Source organism: Cryptomeria japonica, chromosome 7 (genome assembly GCF_030272615.1).
Source record: "Cryptomeria japonica chromosome 7, Sugi_1.0, whole genome shotgun sequence".
NCBI lineage: Eukaryota > Viridiplantae > Streptophyta > Pinopsida > Cupressales > Cupressaceae > Cryptomeria > Cryptomeria japonica.
Genome location: NC_081411.1, coordinates 518,596,334 through 518,619,157, shown reverse-complemented (window position 1 = coordinate 518,619,157; position 22,824 = coordinate 518,596,334). Strand labels below are relative to the sequence as shown.

The 22,824-nt window shown below is 35.4% G+C and overlaps 1 protein-coding gene across 1 annotated transcript in view; it reads right to left on the bottom strand.

Moving 5' to 3' along the window:
* Positions 1-22,824, bottom strand: part of LOC131061660 (urease) — a 190,177-nt gene that overhangs the window by 152,648 nt on the left and 14,705 nt on the right. Inside the window, exon 2 of the mRNA XM_057995465.2 lies at positions 3,257-3,330. Coding sequence (XP_057851448.2) covers positions 3,257-3,330 — 74 coding nt within the window. The remainder of the gene's footprint in view (positions 1-3,256; positions 3,331-22,824) is intronic.

Below are 22,824 nucleotides of genomic sequence, written 5' to 3'. Positions count from 1 at the left end.
TTAAAAGACAACTTATATTTAATTATTAAAAGAAGTCTAAAGTCACTTTTTGGAGGGAAACTAAGAGGACACATATAATAATATTTTATTAGTCCAACAAGTGCTTATAGAAGGGGATTTTGAGAAGAGAAAGCTCACTTTGAATATTTTATCAAACCCTTGATTATTTGGGTGATTGAACCAAGTTCATTCTTCAACCAAATGACAAAAACTCTTTGGCCATCAGTTTCATGGATGAAAACCCACCTAGTTGATTGAGTGGATTCATACGGAGTTCATCATTGTGCTGAACGTTTGTGCCATTTGATTCTGCAGTGTTTGGTTATGAGATTTGTGGAGTTTGGTGTTGAGTATTTAGATTCTAGATAGCATTCCAAGAATATAAATAATTTGAAGGAGTTTAAATTTCCTCATACCTGGCTGTAGTTTTTGGGTAAGATTCTTGGTTCGTACTTGCTGGCCACTTCTATGTTGCATATCATGGTTGTGTATGTGCAAGGTGAACGCGGCGTGGAGTGCTAAAGGAATAGAGGAGGTTTTTAAAGGAAAAAATTCTTCTTATTACCATTGACCTTGCTAGCCATACAAGCAAGAGGAGGTATGAGGATTGTTTGGGATGAGTCTCTTCATGTTTGAAGGGTGTTTGGGTTTCTAGAAATCTACCGCTCCATAATGCAAGATATTCCATTTGTTTGCAAGGTTGAACATAGTAGTTGCAGATGTTAAAGGGGATTTATAGAGCATACTCAGCTCTGAACCAGCAGTATGTAGATTTCAGTATTGGACAAGGATTTTTTCCTACGATATTTAGTTGCTGAAATATCCCCACCCTGATCTGGATATTTTTAAGTTGTTTGCAAGTCTTGAATGCGAATGTGAATAGTTTGGTTAATTGATTTGTTTCAGATTTCATGCACCATTAAAGAGTACTTCAAAAGAATTAAACAACAACATTAAATTTGATGGAACACTACTGTATCAACTATGAAATCATTTGATATTGTAAATATGCTTCCTTACTGATGCAAATTTCTGATTTCATTATTTGATTCAATTGCTCATGCAATATATTGATTACAAAGCTCTTGGAAGAAAGTATTCTCATTCATTCATTGATACTTGTAAGAGATTATAGACAATCAACAATATAAAAGAATACCTGGAAAAAAGAAAATTATTAAATCCATTCAGACCTGATGCAGCAGTTATGGAAAGTAAGAAAGTCATAAACTTGCTAAATCAGTCTTCCAAGGTTAATTTGCAAAGTCTCCAAAGCAGCAATTCAGGTCATTAAGCCTTCACACACCAAACCCAACACTTCTAGAATGCTCTGATCAAATACCCTTCATTCCAAATATCTGAAATCACTATCCATGGGTCTGAAATATGCTCAGAACTTCCACCAACAGCAATCTGGGCACAAGTGGCACAGGGTTGGCTAGAATTAACCCCAAAGACTCTTCACAAACCTCACTAGGTAAGTGCCAAATGAAGCGAGTCTCCAACAATCTTACTATCTTCCAGAGGTTTGAAAACAACTCATAAATCTTACTGTAGCAACACCATTCATGTCACTGTAGCAAGCCTTCAACATTTAGGAAATCTTCAAAACTTTACAAATTTCAAAAGAACTTGCCTGTCAAATCCTCCACGGAAATTTTCAGTTGAAACCTCTAACAATCCGATAATGAAGCACAATGGTGAATCCTAGATGAATCCACACCAAGATGGGACTGGGTTTCTGTCCAAACCACCCAGAAACTCCAAGGGTTTTCCTCCTCAGATTTCTTGTAAATGAAAGTCAAAGTTCTCAAACTTCTCAGAGAAGAATAAAATAAGCCAAGTATATCAAATGAGCTCCAAATGACCCTTTTTATAATTCTCCAAGGAATCTTCCGGAAAACCATTTCCCTCTCTTTTAATATTCATATTTACTTGCAAATGGGAATAATAATAAAGTGCCCCCTTATATAATTTTAATATAAATAAAGTCACTTCATGAAGTAATTTTATATTCACTTTATATCTCCCAGTATTGGCACCTATCTCCATAAAATGCTTTATTAAATTATTTAAAACCTTATAACTACCTAGGTGCCAAAATAAAGTCACTTTATGAAAACGACTTAAAAATCACTTTAACCCTCTTTATGTCATCATATCATAAGGTCACTTAATATAATTAATATTATTAAAGTTAAACTTGATTTCACTTCAATAATTTAACTTAAATCATTAAACCCCTGATAATTGTCAATATCAACTCATGGGAATAATCCATCCACTTTCCAGATATAGGTATGATGCCAATTGACCGCCCTGGTGACTTACTATAAATAGTAAGTATGGGCAAAACATCCAAGTGACTTACTAAAAATAGTAAGTGTAAATCAAAGTGTCCAGAATGATCTCCAGAACGCACATCACAAATAAACTAGGACACTGAACTGAAGAATACTGAAATAAGCACCAAAAAGTCAGCTAAAGAGCCATAGAACACTCTCAAAAGGGTCCCCTAATCACCATGTTAACCTACGGGGACCAAAGTCATAGGCTAGCCTCTAGAAATAGCTGATGCTTAAAAAGAGGACATTACAGTTGCCCAGCTGAAGGAATATTTATTAAAGGTGTGTAAGAAACCACAGCCTTGAAGACATAACAATACTGGTCACCAACTCAGCAATACAAGGTCAGATACACGAATATTTCCAGCTCTGTTGTAACGAAAACTTATGACAGCAGTATGATAATTTCAACAACAAAATCTGAGTTTATTAATTCATTTTTCTGATTGCAACAACAGTGTCTATCATTGTACCTCAAATTGCTTTGACATTCTAATATTGAAAACTTACTTGGTGATTGATTGAAAAGAATTATAACATTGGTGTAACCACTTAACTAATTTGTTATCTCTACACAGGGGTTCCTTCTTTGTAAGTGGTGTATCACAACAATAAAGTGTTGACATGAGATGTGTTGTGAGGAGGAAAATCAATTGTTTTTTAAATGACACCTTGTATACTGATTAAATATGTAATTTAAAATCGCCAGTTTTTCCCCCCTTTCTATAATTCTTCCTCTTCCAACTTCCAAACAGTATGTTTATTGCAAACAGACAGATGCTTTCTCTAGTTAGATATGACATCAACCATGAGAACAAAGATCTCAAAAAGAAAAGGAAAATTCAAGGCAACATATTTTTGAACAATTTTATAGCATTTTTTTGTAACAATCTAAATTTGAAATGCATTACCTTCCCAAAAGCTGTATTCCCAAGTCCATCAACTCAGCTACTGTTTTTTCCCCATCTCTTATTAACTCCAAAATCTGCTCAGTTTTTGTCATTGTAAAGTTAAGACTCATGTTAACATTTCTCATGTACTAGAACATAAATTCATGTTAATCAATTATATTATTAGCATCTGTCTCAGTATTTCTTTCACATTTCCTAAATCACAAATACCAATTTTTTTTATTTCATAGCCTACAGCAATACGAACTCTTTCTTTCATTCTTAAGTGCAGATACATCTTTAAAATTAATTTATTAAGCTGTATGCCACTGGAAAAACTGTACTCTGAATTTCTTAAAAGTGAGATTTTCTGCAATCTGGAAAATGCCAACCAATGAGCCACTCAAAATCAGGGTTTCAAGACAATGAAAATGGAGAAAAAAATATCCACATTCATTTGCTATTCATCAATGTCAGTCTTTGACAAATAAATAAAAAAGGAGATTACCTTTACAATTCACAAAAGATCATATAGAAGACATTCCTTTATCAAGTAAAATCACAATAAATAAGCCCTTACCCTGGTTGAAAGTTATAAACAAGAGTTGAAGGACATGTATGATAGGCAGTATACCTACAAGGTGATAGGTAAGGTCTTTTCACAGCAATCCTTGATAAGTAATGGTAAGGATTCAACCTTGAAGCTTAGGTAGAATGTGGCAAACAATATTATCTTGATAATTTCAGCAATAATAACAGATACAACAAAAACAATACATCCAGGATCAATCTTAACATGCATTGAATATCTTCATAAATTATCATTTGAATCTCAACAACAAAAAACTCTTTAAACTTTGACACTGAAATTGAATACTCTCCTGATAGTGAGAAAAAGAATAAGATTTAATTTTAGCTTCATTGGATTCTACATGAATAATATTTTCAACTGATGAGATGGTTGCATTTGCAATAGATACTTTAGGAAAGATGGTCACCAAAAAGTATTCGGTTGCCTGTGCTTGCCAATTTGGTTGAGGATATCAGGCTTGGATTTGTGACATTTAATCCTTTCTTGTAGCAACTCTAAATGCCACTGTGACTTATGATGTTTATGGAACAACCAAATCTTGCAAAAATATTCCTATTAATGAAATTGGCAGTGTCGTAGACAGAATAATCTTTCAAACCTTCAACTTAAGCCCATTAGTTATAAATTTTGTGCCAATCACAATATACCATCAACTTCTCCCTTTAAAAGTCCCACAAAGCAAAGGCCCTATCTCAAATAATTATTGTGGTCACAAAGGGTGTAGAGGCATGAAGTTTAGCTTGGTAGGTTAGCCAATTCTCTAACAATTATGAAAACACCACACACAATCATGGCTATCTTTAAATAGTGTGAGCCACCATGGATACACAAACAGAACCACTTGTGTTGTTGTGTCACAGCCCACGTGATCATCTACCTACCCTTAGTGTGCCCCTTATAAGGTAACATCTATTTCATCTTCCATCACACCTCTTCTAAGGATATAATCTTCCCTGCATAGTATATAATAAGCCTTGAATTAATTAAACTAGTATTTCATTCATGAAAAAAATCTCTAAAATAATTAAAAATCTTTTGGAAAAGTACTTGTGACTAAATAGCCTTCATACCCTTTTGGTTGCATATCTGTTTTGAAGTTTGAACTGCTGGGCAATTGGACATTCATCATTAACTCTCATGGTGGTTTCCTATGACTTACTCTTGACATTATAATTTTACTATAGACAATTGACTGGCTATGGCAGGTGACTCTCAATCTAGATTCTAAATGCTATAAGAAATACAAATTCTTAAAGTGGAACCATCTTGAAATACTAAAATATACCACAGGGTTGATGATCCAATCAAGTAGGTCCTAATGGTGCACATAAAATACAACAGAGTTTACTAGTAAGGAAATTTTTACCAAATTTACCATGGCAAGGGGACTGTCATTCAATGTTACTAGCTTTCTTCTTAGCTCAATTGAACAATTGAATTGCACAATGTCATGCCCCCGCCTTAAAAGCATCGTCCAAGGAGGAATTCAAAAAAATCATCTTATTAAGACTTCACGACTTTTCCTAAGGCTGGAGATCGGCCAGTAAAGACTTCGGCGTTCACCAAGAGAATAAAATATTTCCTAAACCTTTGCAAGACTGTGTGTCTAAATCACCCCCACATTCATGCAAATTTATAAACTTAACAAACCCCTAAACAAGTGATTGTCAAGGGCCACGTAAGAAGAAGAGACACGTGATCAAGTTGAAGAAAATCGTCATGCTCTCGCCTTGATAATAGTCAAGAATCAAAGGAAATCGTCTTTCAAAGACTTCACGATTTCCTAATCTAACTCAGGTAACAAGGAAATAAGTCATTGTCTAAGGAAGAATAAACGTAGGCATCGCTTTAACCCTTAAGTGATTCATTACACTATGAAAGGGCATGTGTGAGTGTGACAAGGCAGCGACTAAATGAGAGAAGAGGCCACGGTCACAAAATACAGAGGAACCACTTTTCAGAAGGAGGACATGGCTATGAAAAGAGGTGACCCTCCAAGACCGATTGCGGGGTATATATTGCCAACTAGGACTCAAAGGAGAGCAGCATGGAAGGACAAGTGAATAGAAGCAAATCTCACAATCAATGGAGAAGATAGCAATCAGATCAGAAGCAAATACAGTAATAAAACAATAAGACAATATCCAGATCGGGCATAAGGAAGCAGCAGACTCCTCGTTATTTCAGAACTATTATTATAAGCATTAAATAATATAACAATTGCTCTTGTGGTATCAATATTGTCTTACATTATTTGTCAATCAATTATCTTTTACATATACATAAATGATTAGATATAAAAAGCATATGTCTTAAATTTGTTTGTAAACCCCATCATGAATGGAAGGAGGTGTAAGAAAGAGGGGGATAATGAGGTTGCCATCTAAGTAAGCCACCCTAGGGATGTCCGTGTTGCTTGCCCCTAGGGCTAAGAGGGCCAAAGTTCTGCCCTTGGGCTTAGATAGTGTAATGTCCCCTTCTCCGCAGTGATTAGTTCAGTGGTCCGTTGGCCTATTCCGGAGACCCGTAGGCTATTTGGAAGAGAGAATTAGGGTTTCCGACCTTTGTGGAGTTCTGCATGAGCTTTTTAGGGTTTGTCAGAAGGGAATTCTTCAGTTCTGCTTATGGTTTCCTTCTGGGTTTTCCATGAACTCCAAGGTGGCATAACATGCATTTGATTCTTTGGTGAAGTCAGAACTTACTATTTTTAGTAAGTTAGGGTTTGGCTGTTTGGTTGATGTGGTTCTACTGAGCTTTCCAAGCTCTTTCTCTGGGTGTGAAGATTATGTTTTTCGGAGCAGTATTTCTTGACTTACTATTTTTAGTAAGTGGCTGTGTTGAGCATTTCTTTTTTTAGCAGTCTTGAACAGGGTCCTGACTTAGCACAGTTCAGTGGTCTTCATCGCACAGCTTCATCCTTGATTTTGGTATAAATCAGTATTGGAGTTATAAGTTATTTAATTAAATATTAATTCCTTATCCTAAGGTTTGATATTTAATTATTTTTATTACTGATTAATTGTGTTATGGGGCAACTTAGGAAAAATATATATCTGCCAGCAATATTGTTATTTTCCTAAGTCAATGGCATTAAAAAAGGTGGCGTTGAGAAAGATGAAATATTTCATGTTTTTATTATTTTATATCGCAAAGTTGTCACCTAGGAAAAAGTTCGAACTTTGCCTAGGGAATTTGGAAAAATTAACGCCATGTCTAGGGGAGGCTATGAAATGAAATGAAATTGAATTTCAATGGTTTTGGGCGCCATTTGCATTTGGATTTCAGAGGGAAAAATCTATAAATACAGGTGCTTGGCCTCTCATTTGGTGAAAAATGAATTTGCATCGTTATGCTGCCGAATTGGCGATTGAAAATCTAGGCTTCGAAGTGTGGCTTCCTAGCTAAGTCTCAGTTTTGTACTTGCAAAATAGTACCTAGTTGTGCCCATGTATTCCCAGTGCTGTTGGTGAGTGAGTTGCAGATTGTGGAGTGTTTTACTTGAGATTGGAGTGTTTTCTGGTTGCTGGTCGCGGGACTGTTGAAAGTGTATTTTGCTCACACCACTTGGCCAGGCGATTCCATCATTCTAGGTATCGGCTCATCCTTCCTTCCTACCACTGGCGATGCATATTGTAAGTTTTTAGCATCTTATTTTGAGTGTGGATTTTTATTTTGAAAATCGAACTTCCCAGGTTAGGCGTTGGGTTTTGTGAATGCATTGGGAAGTGTGCAAAATAAATATGGGTGTTTCGATGGGTTTCCTTGGGTTTGTTTTCATTGTAGTGGGTATAGCAATTGTTTAGAACAGATTTTGGGTGAATTGGGTGAGTAATGAGAGAGTTATGAGAGTTTTAGTGAATTCATAGGCTGCTGATTTTGCAATTCTAGCCTGCAGATTTTGATGTTAGCAGAAATTTCATGTTCTTATTTGGATATTCAGCATTACTCTCTTCTCACATTATCTTGATTATTGTAAGGTTAAGTAGTAGTACTACTAACCAATTATGACTTGTAACTCTCACCCCGCTGAAAAGTGGAAGAGGCTGGCTTGCCGCCTATTTTCAAGTAAATTGTAATTCAGTCCTCCCACTGCATAAGTGGTCGAGTGATGTCTGAGTGTAATGGTCCTCCCGCAGCATAAGCGGTTGAGTTGAGTTTATTTTGCAATTTCAGTCCTCCCGCTGAAATATCGCAGTTGAGTGATTTGTGCCTTTGTATGTTTCTCTTGGCTGGTTCACCGCCAAGTTTCTTGCATTCCCGTTGGATAAGCGGAAGGGGCTGGCTTGCCGCCCAAGCATTGTATTGTTTCCAGTTATTTGAAGCTAACGATCCCCTCAACACCGTATGCTCTCACCTTCCCACATTGGACACTTGGTGATCAGAAAGTGGAAGGGTTGCATTTTCCAGCAAGTTTTCAGTTTATGCTTTCTAACCTTAATGGGTTATCTGTTTGTGGATGATTATTATTGGCCTAAAAAACAAAAAAAAATAGCTGGGATATTACAGATAGTACAATCAAGAAACCCCCATTACGAGCTCCTTTCCAATTCCACCATGATGACTATTGACCTTAGGGAATGAGGCATGGATAGGGAAAGCGGGTACAAGCACCCCACTAGGTAGGCCACCCCAAGTGGATGTCCATGTTGCTTGCCACCGAGGCCAAGAGGGTGAGTGTTTTCTCTTAGGCTTAGTGCGGGATGGCTTCAGGTGGACCTAACATGTTTCTTCCCCCATACCGTAATGTGTTTGAATGGTAAGAAGTAATATAGGTATTGTATGTGTTGATTTAAAGATTATGATATGTTATTATCTAGCCCTAATAGTTGGAAATATATGTATATGTATTATTGGCTATGGTTGCAAGATCTAAATCCAAACCCATATTGTTTAAAGAAGATATTTTACTTGATAAAAGAGCTAACCCTCACCCTAACTTGTTGCAATTGTGATTCTAGGGCTAAATTTATGATAAATTTGGAAGGGGACATTACAATTGGTATCAAAGCCTTAATCCTACCAACCTACAGGATAAACCTACTTAATTGAATCAAAATACAATTAGGGTTATCTACTCAATCCTTTCTTAAGTGAATCAAAATCAAATAGGCCAACATTGCACATCTATATGTGTGTACCTTTCAAATTTATGCTTTATGTCTAGCGTGTTTTTTATATGACTTCATGCCCTATGTGTATTTATACTTCACGCCTTACGTATACACTTCATGTCTTATGTGTATTTACATGTATTACTTCATGCCTTGCATACCGCTTCATGCCTTACATGTATTTGTGCTTCATGCCTTACATGTATGCTTCATGCCTTAAGTGTATTCATGTGTATACTTTATGCTTTATGCGCTATGTGTATTCACGTATATGCTTCATGCTAAGTGTATTCACATGTATGCTTCATGCCTTAAGTGTATTCACATGTATACTCTATGCCTTAAGTGTATTCATGTGTATACTTTATACTTTATACTTTATAAGCTACATGTATTCACATATATGCTTCATGCCTTGAGTGTATTCACATGTGTGCTTCATGCCCTAAGTGTATACAAACTTCATGCTTTATGAACTAAGTGTATTCCCGTGTATGCTTCATGCATTAAGTGTTCATAGCCCATGCTTTATGCGCTACATGTATTCATGTGTATGCTTCGTGCCTTAAATGTATACTTCATTACGTGTATTAATATGTATGATTTGTGCCTTACGTATACTTCATGCTTTATGGCTTACATGTATTCAAGTGTATTCATGAGAATGATTTATGCCTTACATAGATTTGTGTGTATACTTCATGTTTTACACCTTAACTACATTCATGCATATGATTCATGCCTTATTTGTATTCATGTGTATAGTTCATATTTTACACCTTATGATTCATACCCTATGTGTATGTACTTATGCTTTACGTATTTGCTTCATAGCGAATGTGTTTCAGCATGTTTAAACCATGATTACTTTATGCTAAATGCCATTCAGACATATATCATTGAATTATTGAACTCAATATGATAAAATTGACATATGACTAAACAGGTTAACTCTCTTTTGAGGAATTAACGAAAAATCATAACATAAATCTGTCATATGTTTTGACTGCTAAGTCATACTCAGTCTGCAGATATTATGAACAACAGTAATTGACTATCATCTTGTCAATGATATATCAAATTGACAAATCAAAACTTAGTCCTAAGAAGTTTACAAGATATGCCACGTATGTAGACATGTTGTTCATATCTCCAAGGGTCAATTTCATTACAACAAGGCCTATGATGCACCCAATGACATCAATCTCAAGTAAAACATTCATACACCGTACTGTATATAAGCACATAGGTCCTGAGCATTTGAAATTGTATGAACTTTTACATGAAAGGCATTGATTGAACTACATCCTTTGATTAGTTTAATCTGAATAAGGAGCTCATTGTAACAACCTTCACAAATCAGATTCTCAAAACCTAGTGAACACAATTATGGTAGCCTTCACTACTAAAGGTTTGGATCAACAAAGAATTTCTCATTCCTTTAATCATATTACAACAATTCTTAATGGACTTTATCAATCCCAAAGCTTAATGCTAAAAGTCAATAATGATGTCACAAGAGGGTGATCTAGTCATGTCCCAGATATTGACATGGAATTTAAAGATCCTAGAGAAACTAGATACATCTCCCCAATTATGATAGTGTACCCAAAAAAAAACAGCCCATCTATGAAAGGTGAGGTGCACGTGATAGATGACACTACTAGGTGATTCATATCCCTTGCATGGGGTCAAGTTGTTCTATGCAATAATACACCAAATAGTTCTTATACAAGAGATAAACAATCCATAAACGTTCAAGGAATGACTATTACAAAGCAGATAGGTCTCGACCTTGGTGAGTTGCGGATAATTAATCAAACCCTCTTCATAAAACCTCTTGGGAAAGAAAAATTGAACCTAAAAAACAAAGGCCAATTCAAAGACTCATACTTATCCCAGGTGTAAACAAAAATGTAGTTTGCAAAATAATGTAACTGGGTGATGAACTTTGGGATTTTCAACCCAGTAAAATGAGTGCACAAGCAAACAAATGACAACTCAACATAATCCCTACTACAAGTAAGGCAAGATTGTGAAACAAAGAAGATGAGACCTAAAAACGACTCTGAATCTTTCTAGGCAAGAGCATCTAAGACCATAGATGTGTGCCATGCTTCAAATCCTCATCTTAATATTTGACAATTTCCTCTTCTTACCTTGCCTCAAGAAAATAAATCAAAGTAGAATCCTGGTAAATGCAGAGATTGAATTTTCAATTGATCATCCCTGAATTGTTTTCAAACTACGCTATCACAAGACAAGGGAAAAAAATTATCTTGAGTCACGGGCCTTGCAAATTCTCAACTATTGTTCACATTGTTGACAATTATTGAGGCACCCCACCTTGAAGTAAAGACAAAAACATATCTTGGTTTACATCTGCAAGTTGAGTTAATATCAAAGTTATGCAGTAGAAGATAAGTACATTCCATGGAGAATCTAAGGAATACATATCTCCAAAGGTTAGTTTGGGGACCCTCACATTGAAAAGATTTGAATAAAATTGGCATTGCTTGAGGATAAACAATTTTGGGAAGCACGAACTATCATGCCCCCACCTTAATAGCATCATCCAAGGAGGAATTCAAAAAAATCATCTTATTAAGACTTCACGACTTTTCCTAAGGTTGGAGATCGGCCAATAAGGACTTTGGCGTTCAACAAGAGAATAAAATATTTCCTAAAGCTTCGCAAGACTGTGTGTCTAAATTGACCCCTGCATTCAAGCAAATTTGTAAACTTAACAAACCCCTAAACAGGAGATTGTTAAGGGCCATGTAAGAAGAAGAGACACGTGATCAAGTTGAAGAAAATCATCATGCCCTCACCTTGCTAACAATCAATAATCAAGGGAAATTGTCTTTCAAAGACTTCACGATTTCCTAATCTAACTTAGGTAACAAGGAAATAAGTCATTGTCTAAGGAAGAATAAACGTAGGCATCGCTTTAACCCTTAAGTGATTCATTACACTATGAAAGGGCACGTGTGAGAGTGACAAGGCAGCGACTGAATGAAATAAGATGCCACGGTCGCAAAATAAAGAGGCATCACTTTTTAGGAGGAGGACATTGTTATGAAAAGAGGCGACCCTCCAAGACCGATTGAGGGGTATATATTGCCAACCGGGACTCAAAGGAGAGCAGCATGGAAGGACAAGCGAATAGAAGCAATTCTCACAATCGGTGGAGAAGATAGCAATCAGATCAAAAGCAAATACAGTAATAAAAAAATAAGATAATATCCAAATCAGGCATAAGGAACCAACAGACTCCTGGTTATTTCAGAACTATTATGATAAGCATTTAATAATCTAACAATTGCTCTTGTGGTTATAATATTGTCTTTACATTATTTGTCAATCAATTATCTTTTACATATATATAAATGATTAGATATAAAATGCATATGTCTAAAATCTATTTGTAAACCCCCATCATGAATGGAAGGAAGGAGGTTTAAGGAAGAGGAGAATTATGAGGTTGCCATCTAGGTAGGCCACCCTAGGGATGTCCATGTTGCCTACCCCTAGGGCCAAGAGGGCCAAAGTTCTTCTCTTGGGCTTTAGATAGGACAATCAAGAAAACCCCATTATGAGCTCCTTTCCAACTCCACCATGATGGCTATTGACCTTAGGGAATGAGGCATGGATAAGGAAAGCAAGTACAAGCACCCCACTAGGTAGGCCACCTCGAGTGGATGTCCATGTTGCTTGCCACCAAGGCCAAGAGGGTGAGTGTCCACTCTTGGGCTTAGTACAGGATGGTTTCAGGTGAACCTAACATGTTTCTACCCCATAGCCTAATATGTTTGAAAATAGTAAGAAGTAATATAGGTATTATATGTGTTGATTTTGAGATTATGATTTGTTATTATCTAACCCCAATAGTTGGAAATATATGTAAATGTATTCTTGGCTATGGTTGCACAATCTAAATCCAAGCCCATATTGTTTAAAGAAGATATTTTACTTGATAAAAACGCTAACCCTCACCCTAACTTGTTGCAATTGTGATTCTAGGGCAAAATCTAGGGTAAATTTGGAATGAGGCATTATATACAATAGATATTATGGTTTAGCTTATGGAATCCTATTTGGGGCTGAATACACCCTAGGAAATTATTATACACATCATATGGATACAAAGTTTATAGCCCTAGTTTGTAAAGGCTAAGAAGGGAAAAATCATAATCACTAATATATGCTCAGTGAACCAATCCTTCCTGTGCGTAAAATGTCTAGATGCTCCAAAATCAATGTACCACATAGAAGACTTGGAGTTTGGCCATAAAAGCATAAAAGGTTGACTCCTGCTCAAAATGTTCTACGACATGATCCTTTGATGAAGACCATCCCTAGTTAGATTTCTAATAAGACAACCTCTTTCTGCAGTGCTTCTTCATGTGACCAAGTTTACCACAACAATGACATGTGATAGTCTTCAAATTCCTTGCAATATCTTCATTCCATCGTTTGACCTTTCTTCTATGGCCACTTGTCATTGCTACTGCCAAACTGCTTTTCCATGTGTCCTACTACAAGTGTTTGTTGCACAAATCATCAAACTTCAGGTCAACACTAGTAGATGTGATGTTGAGAGTTTCTATGAAATTCTCATAGGACCATGGTAAGCTTTTCAATGTTATAACCACCATGTATTCTTCTTCATCATGCGGCCAACAACAACTAATTGATCACAAATGTCTTTGATCTTCATCAAATGATCTTGCAAAGACATCTTCTTGTCCATCATTATGGAAAATTACATATTCTTCAAGAAGAAGGCCCTATATTGTTTTGACATCTCGTGCGAATTGCACAAGTGTTTCCAAATCTCCACAAAAGATTTGCCTTATGGAATCTCTAAAAGCATCTCATCTATTACCTATAATTTCATGAGCATAACAGCTTCACCTCATCGAATTTGTCTTGGTCATTACTCACAACTATTGGCCAAGTGTCTATTCTAAGGACAATCTTGTCAAGGCACATGTAATCAAAAATTGTGAGCATTCGTTGTCTTCAAGTATTATAATTTTTGCTAGTGAACCTTTGGGTGCCTTCCAACATGAATACCTCTTGCAATTTCAAAATTATGGAAAATGAAGAAACTTGTTGCTTGTTAGATGTATAGGTCAAACCCCAACCATCACTATAGCCACGATTTTGTACAAAAACTATCAAAAAATGAAGCAACCCACGAAGGGTCTGAAACCCCTAATAGGTTTTTATTAAAAAATGTCAAGACACCTACAATCCCCCTGCCCTAGCCACAAGAAAAATAATATTGTCACAACGTACAAAGGACCCTCGATTTTAATGAAAAAATCAGCAAAACATAAATTCAAATAACTATAAGAAGCTCAAAAAACACTTTTGCATGGCCCTAAAATGGCAAGAAAACCCATGATTTATTAATGAATGTCACCAAAAAAACTCCTAAAAAATCCATTGCAAAAACAAGAAGGTAGAATTGCAGCCAAAAATAGAAAAAAATGCCCAAAATATACAAAAAACTGTAACCACACCCAGAAAAACTAGTCATGCGACTTTTGGAGGAGAATAATAGTGCAATATGAGTTGATTGTTGGGAAGTAGAAATGCGAGCACCTGAAATTCAGGTAAATAGATACTCTCAAATAGAACAAAAAAAAAGATCTTATCAATGTTGCTTGCGGGATTTGAACTTATGGAAGGCCAATCCGATCCGGAAATACCTTCCACCGTTGATCTCTCGCGCATTTCTTTGTTGACCGATGATTGCTAGATGGATGCAAGCATGATTTGTTGAAAAAAAAATGCATGGTCAGAAACAACCCAAGCGCAATTTTACAGACCAAAAAATGGTGCAATTCAACCAAAAAACCATCGCAATTTTCATAGAGAAAACCTACACATTTTTGGTCATAAAAAAACCACAAATTTTGTAAAAAAGACCACTAGAAAATTACAAAAAATAGATCCACAAATTTATTTTTAAAAATTGCCAAAAACCCTTGTACAAATTTGTACAACTTCCTTTGGCATGACCCTCCCTATATCTTTCATTCAAACAATCCAAGGAATCCACACGTTCACTGATCCCAATAATTTTTAAAACCTGAGCTCTAATACATATTACAAAAAATAAAAAACACAGAGAATGATTGCCAAGATATTTGATATTAACAAAGGAGAAAAAACCTCCTTAAATAAGAGATACAATCAATTTATCCATAAAGGATAAGATTGACAACCAAAAAAAGAAGATGACAACAAGTCTATCCTAACTTAATTGACCATTATAAACTAATATTACAATATTATTTTAATACAATATACTACCATAATTTCTTGAGTTTGCACCTCTTCCCACAACATTAAAAACTAAAAACATAGCTTCATATAATTAGCAATCAAAATAGTAATGGTTTTATCATTAATCTATTTTAGAATGTTTAACTATTTCTTTTGGATCCATTTGCATCAACCATGCAATGATCATGCTTAAACTATACATGTTGTCAACTATCACATGTGATTGAAGTGCACCAATCAACTCAAAAACCACTCCTACATTGATCAACTTCGAACCCTATCTAGTGCAAATCGATTAGTGACCTTGTGGCTTCTCAATCAACTCATCCTTCTTTTTATAGACAACTTGCAGCTCCTTTGTTTATATTGAAATCAAATGTCCCACCACATTAGTGAACTCGCCATTTGGTATAAATTTGAAACCTTGCATCATACATTGTGTGCTCTTTTCACCACTACATCAACTTTTGTTATGTCAATTGACTTGAATCACCTACCAACATCAATCAACTCTAGCACTTGTGTTGCTTCTTTACGATACATATCCACTTCTTCCTACAATCATTATCTTCTAAGATGCATGTTTGGAGCCTCCTTTATTCATGTCAAAATAAAGGTGTTGAGGTATCTATTTAATTTGGAGTCACGAAACTCGCTTGGACTCGTCCAAACTTAGCAAGACATGGGGCGGATTACCCTAGCTAAGGCCAGTAGGCTCAAAACCAAAGTACCTAGTGAGTCCCATCATGCAATCTCAGTCCTAACTTTCTATTGGCGATGCTTTTTTTCAAAAAAAAAACCCTAACTCAACTTCCAATAGCACACAATAGTGTGCATATATACCTTGTAAACAATCTTAGTCAGCTTCCTCAATGGTACACAACTATATATTATACTATAGATTATAAATTTCATAAAATGAAGGAGAAATTCCATAGACACTACTAATAAGAAATATTATGACATGCTTTTGTAATATGATGTCATTTATATATTCTACATGATAAGTTGGGATAATGTGGATAAAGGTAGGCTAGAATATGTTATCTAGAATACGCAAAAACTAAAACTGATGTATGTGCGGCATATAAATTCCTTGAACTTGGTCAAAAGCAATTAAATAATGAAAAATGGCATACACCATGAAGGTTTGTGTAGCCTTAAAGGCCTTAATTTGGGCTTGTGGTAGATACTCTACACCTCAAAACCTACCCTATATCACAACAAGGACCACACAATGGGCATTGCCCCTTGACCCTACTTGTGGCACTAAACCTTGACCCCACTAGCAGCACTACCCCAATACCTCCACAAAAGGTGTTGTCCCTTGACCCTACTATGAGCACTACTCCTAAGCCCCTACGAAGGGCATTGCTCCTTAAACCCACTAGAGATTGCCACCCTCCAACCCATGCTCTAGTTTTCAAAAGCAAAAATTAAAAAAAAAAATCATTTTGAGCCATACCAAATGAAAAATGTAAAAAAAATTGTTCTATCCACTTTTCCCCAGTTATTTCCCAATCAATTCAGGTAAATTTATACTTTTGATTATCAAGTCAATCCCCATCCTAACTTGTATTCCTACGGTTGTAATAGCATTGCAAAATTATATAAGATACAAGTGCAGGACCCCATATTGAGCTAGTGTTGTTGGGTTATGTGATACAGGCTCCTTTTAACACACCTAAAACACTTGAAAATATTTATATATTTAAAAATGTTGTTTCCTTCAACTCAAATCTGCTTTTGTTCTCATTTGATTGATGTATCTTGTGTATGTGATCAAAGTAACTTCTAATTCATAATTTTATTACATTTTTAAAGTTGATTTATTGAAGGGTGAATAGTAAAAGCTTTAAATTCTTAAAAAGTCTTTATATTTTATGGTTTTTCTATTTACCAAGTCCAAATCCAAGTCAAAAATCAGCCATGTTGAGTCCGGCCAAGTCCAAGTCATGTAACGATGATTCAATCACATCATAGCAGCCTAGTGCTTCAAAATGAATTCATCATTGTCTCCTAGGTAGTAATGCATACACAAATGTTTTGTGCTAATGGAAGGACAATTGCAAGCAAAATGCTGAAAAGATTTGCAACACACCATTAATTAGTCGCTTTGGTCTTCCTAATTGGTAGTTGATCCGCTTTTTTCTTTCTTTCCACATTTGTCTATTATTATAATAACCCCTAGTGGAAATTTCATCCATGTAGAATATAAACGTGTTGATTGCTAACAAGTTTTACACCGACATGACTATGATATTTGATGTTAAAAATGCACTTTTCAAATTGTGACTATTACTTCATAGGCTAGTCTATTCTCCAAAGGAAGTTTGGCATTGGAATGCCCTTATCTCATGCACTTTAATTGCCATACTATTTTATTGTCTTTCTTCATAGGAGTAAAACCAAGCTGCAACATCTGTAAACATTTATTTTTTGCTGGACTGGAATCATTATTGAGTTGAAATCTTCTTCTTCCTCATTTAACAAAATTTTATTTGATCTAGTTCCTTGAAATTTCATGAATGGTTTAGTGCATCATTGTAAGTTTTGGGAGGAACAATACACGTCTTATCACAATAGTGTAAAAAGTGCCCCTTGATTACTACTATTTTTTTTCAACAACCAACTTAAACAATTGAGCATCTTCCAACTAATCTAGAAGTGCCAACTTCATAACCTCTCCGACCATCATTGTGGCAACGACTCCATGCCACCTCTCAAATTGTTACACTAGAAAGTGAGGAGATCCCAATGTTAGGATTATCCCTAGACCCACACCTAAAATTTGAGGATGCATTCGTGATGATCATGACTACGTACCCCTTTCTGGGAATCAAAGGCTTCATAGTTTGTACACCAATAATAAAGAATTCATCCTATTCTCTTGTGTGAGATTTATGATCTCTCTTTTAATTCATGACCGTTAATAAAGCTTATATTGTCAACTTAGTCCAATTATAATAGAAAGATACCAAATTGCCATGAAGTGTCAATAACTTAATTCCACATCAATGAATATCAATTATAAGTGTACAAACACACAAATTCACATAGAGGTCATATCACAATCCAGAGTTCACACAATGATTGGCTCAAGCATACATCACTTCTACATAGGGTGACTAGTTCATGCACACATCACAAGTACAATCCACACATACATCACATGTTCATATTAAAAAAACTTGACACCAAAAAAGTGGAAGAAGAAGAAGAAGAAAAAGAAGAAAATCTTTTAACATCCATTAGGCTAAAATAGCCTACAAGACAATCAGCTTCATCATTTTTTACTTCTTCATTTCAATCCTTTTCCTATTCAAGATGATGATGAGCTCCTTGACTTCTCAACATTCCCCTCATTGAAAAGACTATACCACAAACCAGCAGTCAAAATTTTTACGTTTGTACCTGATGTCTCTGAAGGCATCAAACACCATAATAATGTGTTTTTATGATTCCATTGGCTTCAGTAATGCAAAATTGCAAATAATACACACCCTTTCTTCCCATGCTTCTTTTCGTCTTTTCCACTGCCTCGTTTCACATCAAAGTTGATGAGTTAGTTCTTAACTGAGTAATAAGAATTTTGGCAATCTATAAAATATTAGCCCCTATATAAGCTTTATGTTGATGATCATATGTGGGGTTGAACTCCACAAGATAATATGTCTTGTTTCTCCCAAGCAATTTACCCCATGTATGCTTGTGGAACTTATCCATTAAACTCCATGATCATATGTGGGGTTGAACTCCACAAGATGATATGTCTTGTTTCTCCCAAGCAATTTACCCCATGTATGCTTGTGGAACTTATCCATTAAAAAACTTTATCTCTTACACTTTTTGTTGATGATCACGTGGGGTCAATCTCCTCATTATAATATTTATTCTTTCTTCCTAGCACTTTACCCCATGTATGCTTGTGGAACTTATGCATAACAAAAATCTTTATCTCCTTGCTATTCATGGGACATGCATTCAAGTAGATATTTGATGTTTTGACGAAGTGTTTTAGCTCTATTTTTTTATTTTTTTGCAAATTTTATCACTGATAATTGGTCCAACTAATGCTTGCATGTAAAGACTTTGGTTTTGTTTCGCTAGTTTGATTGCTATTGAGATTTTTATGGTTTCATATAACATTAATTGCCGATTGAACAACTTCATGTGAAATAACAAACAGAAGTAGTGACAAACTATAAATGATAACCAAATCATTTTCAGATTGAGCTTGATGTCATAACAGTAGCAAATTCATCAATTACACAACAATAAAACAAATACAAGATGCTGACTTACTAGCAAGATTCATCACAGAAAACTTCTGGGCAAATAATTGAATAGCAACAGCCTTGAAGAAATGAAAAAGAACACTCAGAAAACCTCAGAAGGCTGGCAAACTCTCCCACTACTTCCCGCACCCACTTCTCTTGCTCTTGGAGGCTAGTTTGGACTGGAAAGACCAGTGAATAGTTATAAATGAGCATTTGAAATCATCCCAAGTTCCTGTTGCAGCAAACTCCATGACAGGAAAGTCACCATTAATCCTGGAAATCAAATTCTATAGCAAAGGTAAGGCCCCATAAGCAGTGATAATAACTCATAATTCTTCTAGTGCAATGATGGACTCCAATTTAGTGCTTACACCTTATCATCATGCATTAACAACTAGGAACAAACCATCCAAATGCAAATAGGATCAGTTTTAAACTCCCTATTGTTGCAAAGTTTTGAACTAGTATACGAGGGCAAATTGCAAAATATTAACCTCTCCCAAACTCTACTACTATATCATAAACCTGCAGCAGTAATTCTGGACACCATCCAAGGAGATGCCAACTAACTCTATAAACTACCTCAAAATGACCCTTTACCCCAAATTGACCCCTTAATGAGCAAGTCAGCTAGCTGAAACTGGTGATTAGGCTCTAGAAAAATCTATACTTCTCCAAACATCCTGACATCAGTCCCAAAACAGGCGGCTAGTATAAAGAAGCCTCTTGGTACCAACAAAAGATCAACATTAATAAACCCTAGTTGAATCAAAAAAATGAGTTTCTACTCTTCCTGGCAAGTTGTACGGCCACCACAAAAGCACCTACAATCATGCCATTTAAATACTATCTCGAATCCTTTGTATTCACTTCCAAACTAGGTAGAAATTACTTGCAATCAAAAAACTAAAAAGATCTTCATTATACTTTGGAAAACTGAATCAACACCCTTGAATAAATCACCACATTTGAAGCACAAGCATAGCCTCTATGTGAGACTATCAGCAATCACCTAGGAAGGATCTTTCACCTCCGCATATGATATTCTCCATGAAGGGTTTCGTCTTCATGAAGATCTAGAAGAAAACCCACAGCATATCCTTCTCTAATTTTTCACACTTACAAAAAATGAGCTCAAAACCCTCTTATATATTGCCCAAACTTCCAACACACCAAAAAGGAGAATAAAATATTAATTTATTAATTTCTCTTATGTCTCCCATAAATCATGCCCAAACAAGCATAAAGTTGATTAAATTAAATAAATTATATTTCCCAAGAGATGGGTGTACATTTGTGATGACCCCTTCCTAAATTCACCCTAAAAACATATATTAGCAAAATATTTAGGATTTTTTTAGGAATAGGTGCTCATCCTTTATACAAATTGACTTTTTCCATATTACCCAACCATAGCTAATATTATGCATAGCAGCATACCTATCAATCATTTACTTATGCCAATAACGAAATGTTAAAATATTTCAATTAAGATGGATATATTGTTAATTTGTTGTATGATTTACTTCCCATAGATTGCACGAAACTCCTCTTCCCTATTCTGCTAAACCTTACAAGATGGAAGATTTACTATGCCAAAGGCACATGACACAGTCTACATGCGGCTCCCTCGAGGTTTTCTGTAATGTCCCCTTTTGAGCCGCTCTCATTTTATGATTGGTTAGCCTATCATCGGCCCTCGTAGGCTAAGTTAGATATTTAGAGGGTCCCCAATTGGCAGAGATCAGTGTGTTATTTCTCTCAGAGCTCAATACGGGTACAGGTTTGGCCTTCATTGGACTTAGTTCGGTACACTTACTATTTATAGTAAGCCATCATTTCAAGAAAGTCATGGTTTTATAGCAGGGCACCTGGACAGGCTATGTTTGCAATGTCGATCCCTTGCACAACTAGTTTGATCAGATAATGAGAAATTTACTATTTATAGTAAATCAGTGGTTGAGAGAGAGAGACCCTTAAACTCCCACATTCAAGTGGAATTGAGAAAATATGACTATTTGTGGAGTTATGTTATTTTAATTATTAATAAAGTGATTACTTTATGAATAATTATTTATAAAGTGCAACTATAATGTTTTCAGTTCACTTTATATTCAATGGAGCCATGACCCTCAATTAAATGCCACTTAAAGTACATTATTAATTGCATAAAAGTGAGCACCCAAGTTTGCAATGTCGATCCCTTGCACAACTAGTTTGATCAGATAATGAGAAATTTACTATTTATAGTAAATCAGTGGTTGAGAGAGAGGGACCCTTAAACTCCCACATTCAAGTGGAATTAAGAAAATATGACTATTTGTGGAGTTATGTTATTTTAATTATTAATAAAGTGATTACTTTATGAATAATTATTTATAAAGTGCAATTATAATGTTTTAAGTTCACTTTATATTCAATGGAGCCATGACCATCAATTAAATGCCACTTAAAAGTACATTATTAATTGCATAAAAGTGAGCACCCAAGTTGAGGAGATATTATAAAGTATTTTATCAAAAACCTAAAAGTGGATTTCAAAAGGGAATTAAAGGCATTTAAGAGTTGTGAGGATATAACAGGTTTCAAAAAGCAAATCAAACTCATTCTTGATGTTATTTTGACTTGTGCTTTTTGATATGAGAACTGAGTGTAGAAATACACAAGGATTTCAGTCATCTACAGCATTGGAGAACGAAAACTCTTCAGTGTTTGTGCATTTTTGAGGCTGTGCAATACCAACTAATATTATTGCTTGAGAAAGCTTCATCCAAGAGTTTTATTTGTGCTTAAAAGTGAAGAATTTCATCTAGGGTTTGAAGTTTTCGGAGGTTTATCTACAGCAGACCCAGGTATTTACCATTGGCAGCCATTAAAGAGCAGATATCAAGTTTTTTTCTAGCTGCTACAATAACACATGAACACTAAACGCGACAATGTTTAAGCATATTTGTGAAAGATGATCAAGGGGTTTATTGCTGTACTGATCTCCAATATTTGACTTCAGCCATCTGGGTATGAAGATTAAAGAATTTTCAATCTTTGTTTGTAGAGCTGAAGTTAACATTTTGAAATATTGCATGTTATTGTAATCTGAAACAGTGTATCAGACCTGATTTGCATTGTTATCAGACCTGATATAGTGGCAATAAAAATTCATTTGAAAGTTTGAATGTTCATTATTTGTTTATGCAAGTTATTGGTTATCATTTCTATGTATTGGTATATGTTTTGGAATTGCAAATCATTCAAATACAAACAAAACAAACACATATACACTCAGAAATCAGAACTTAGGCATTGCAT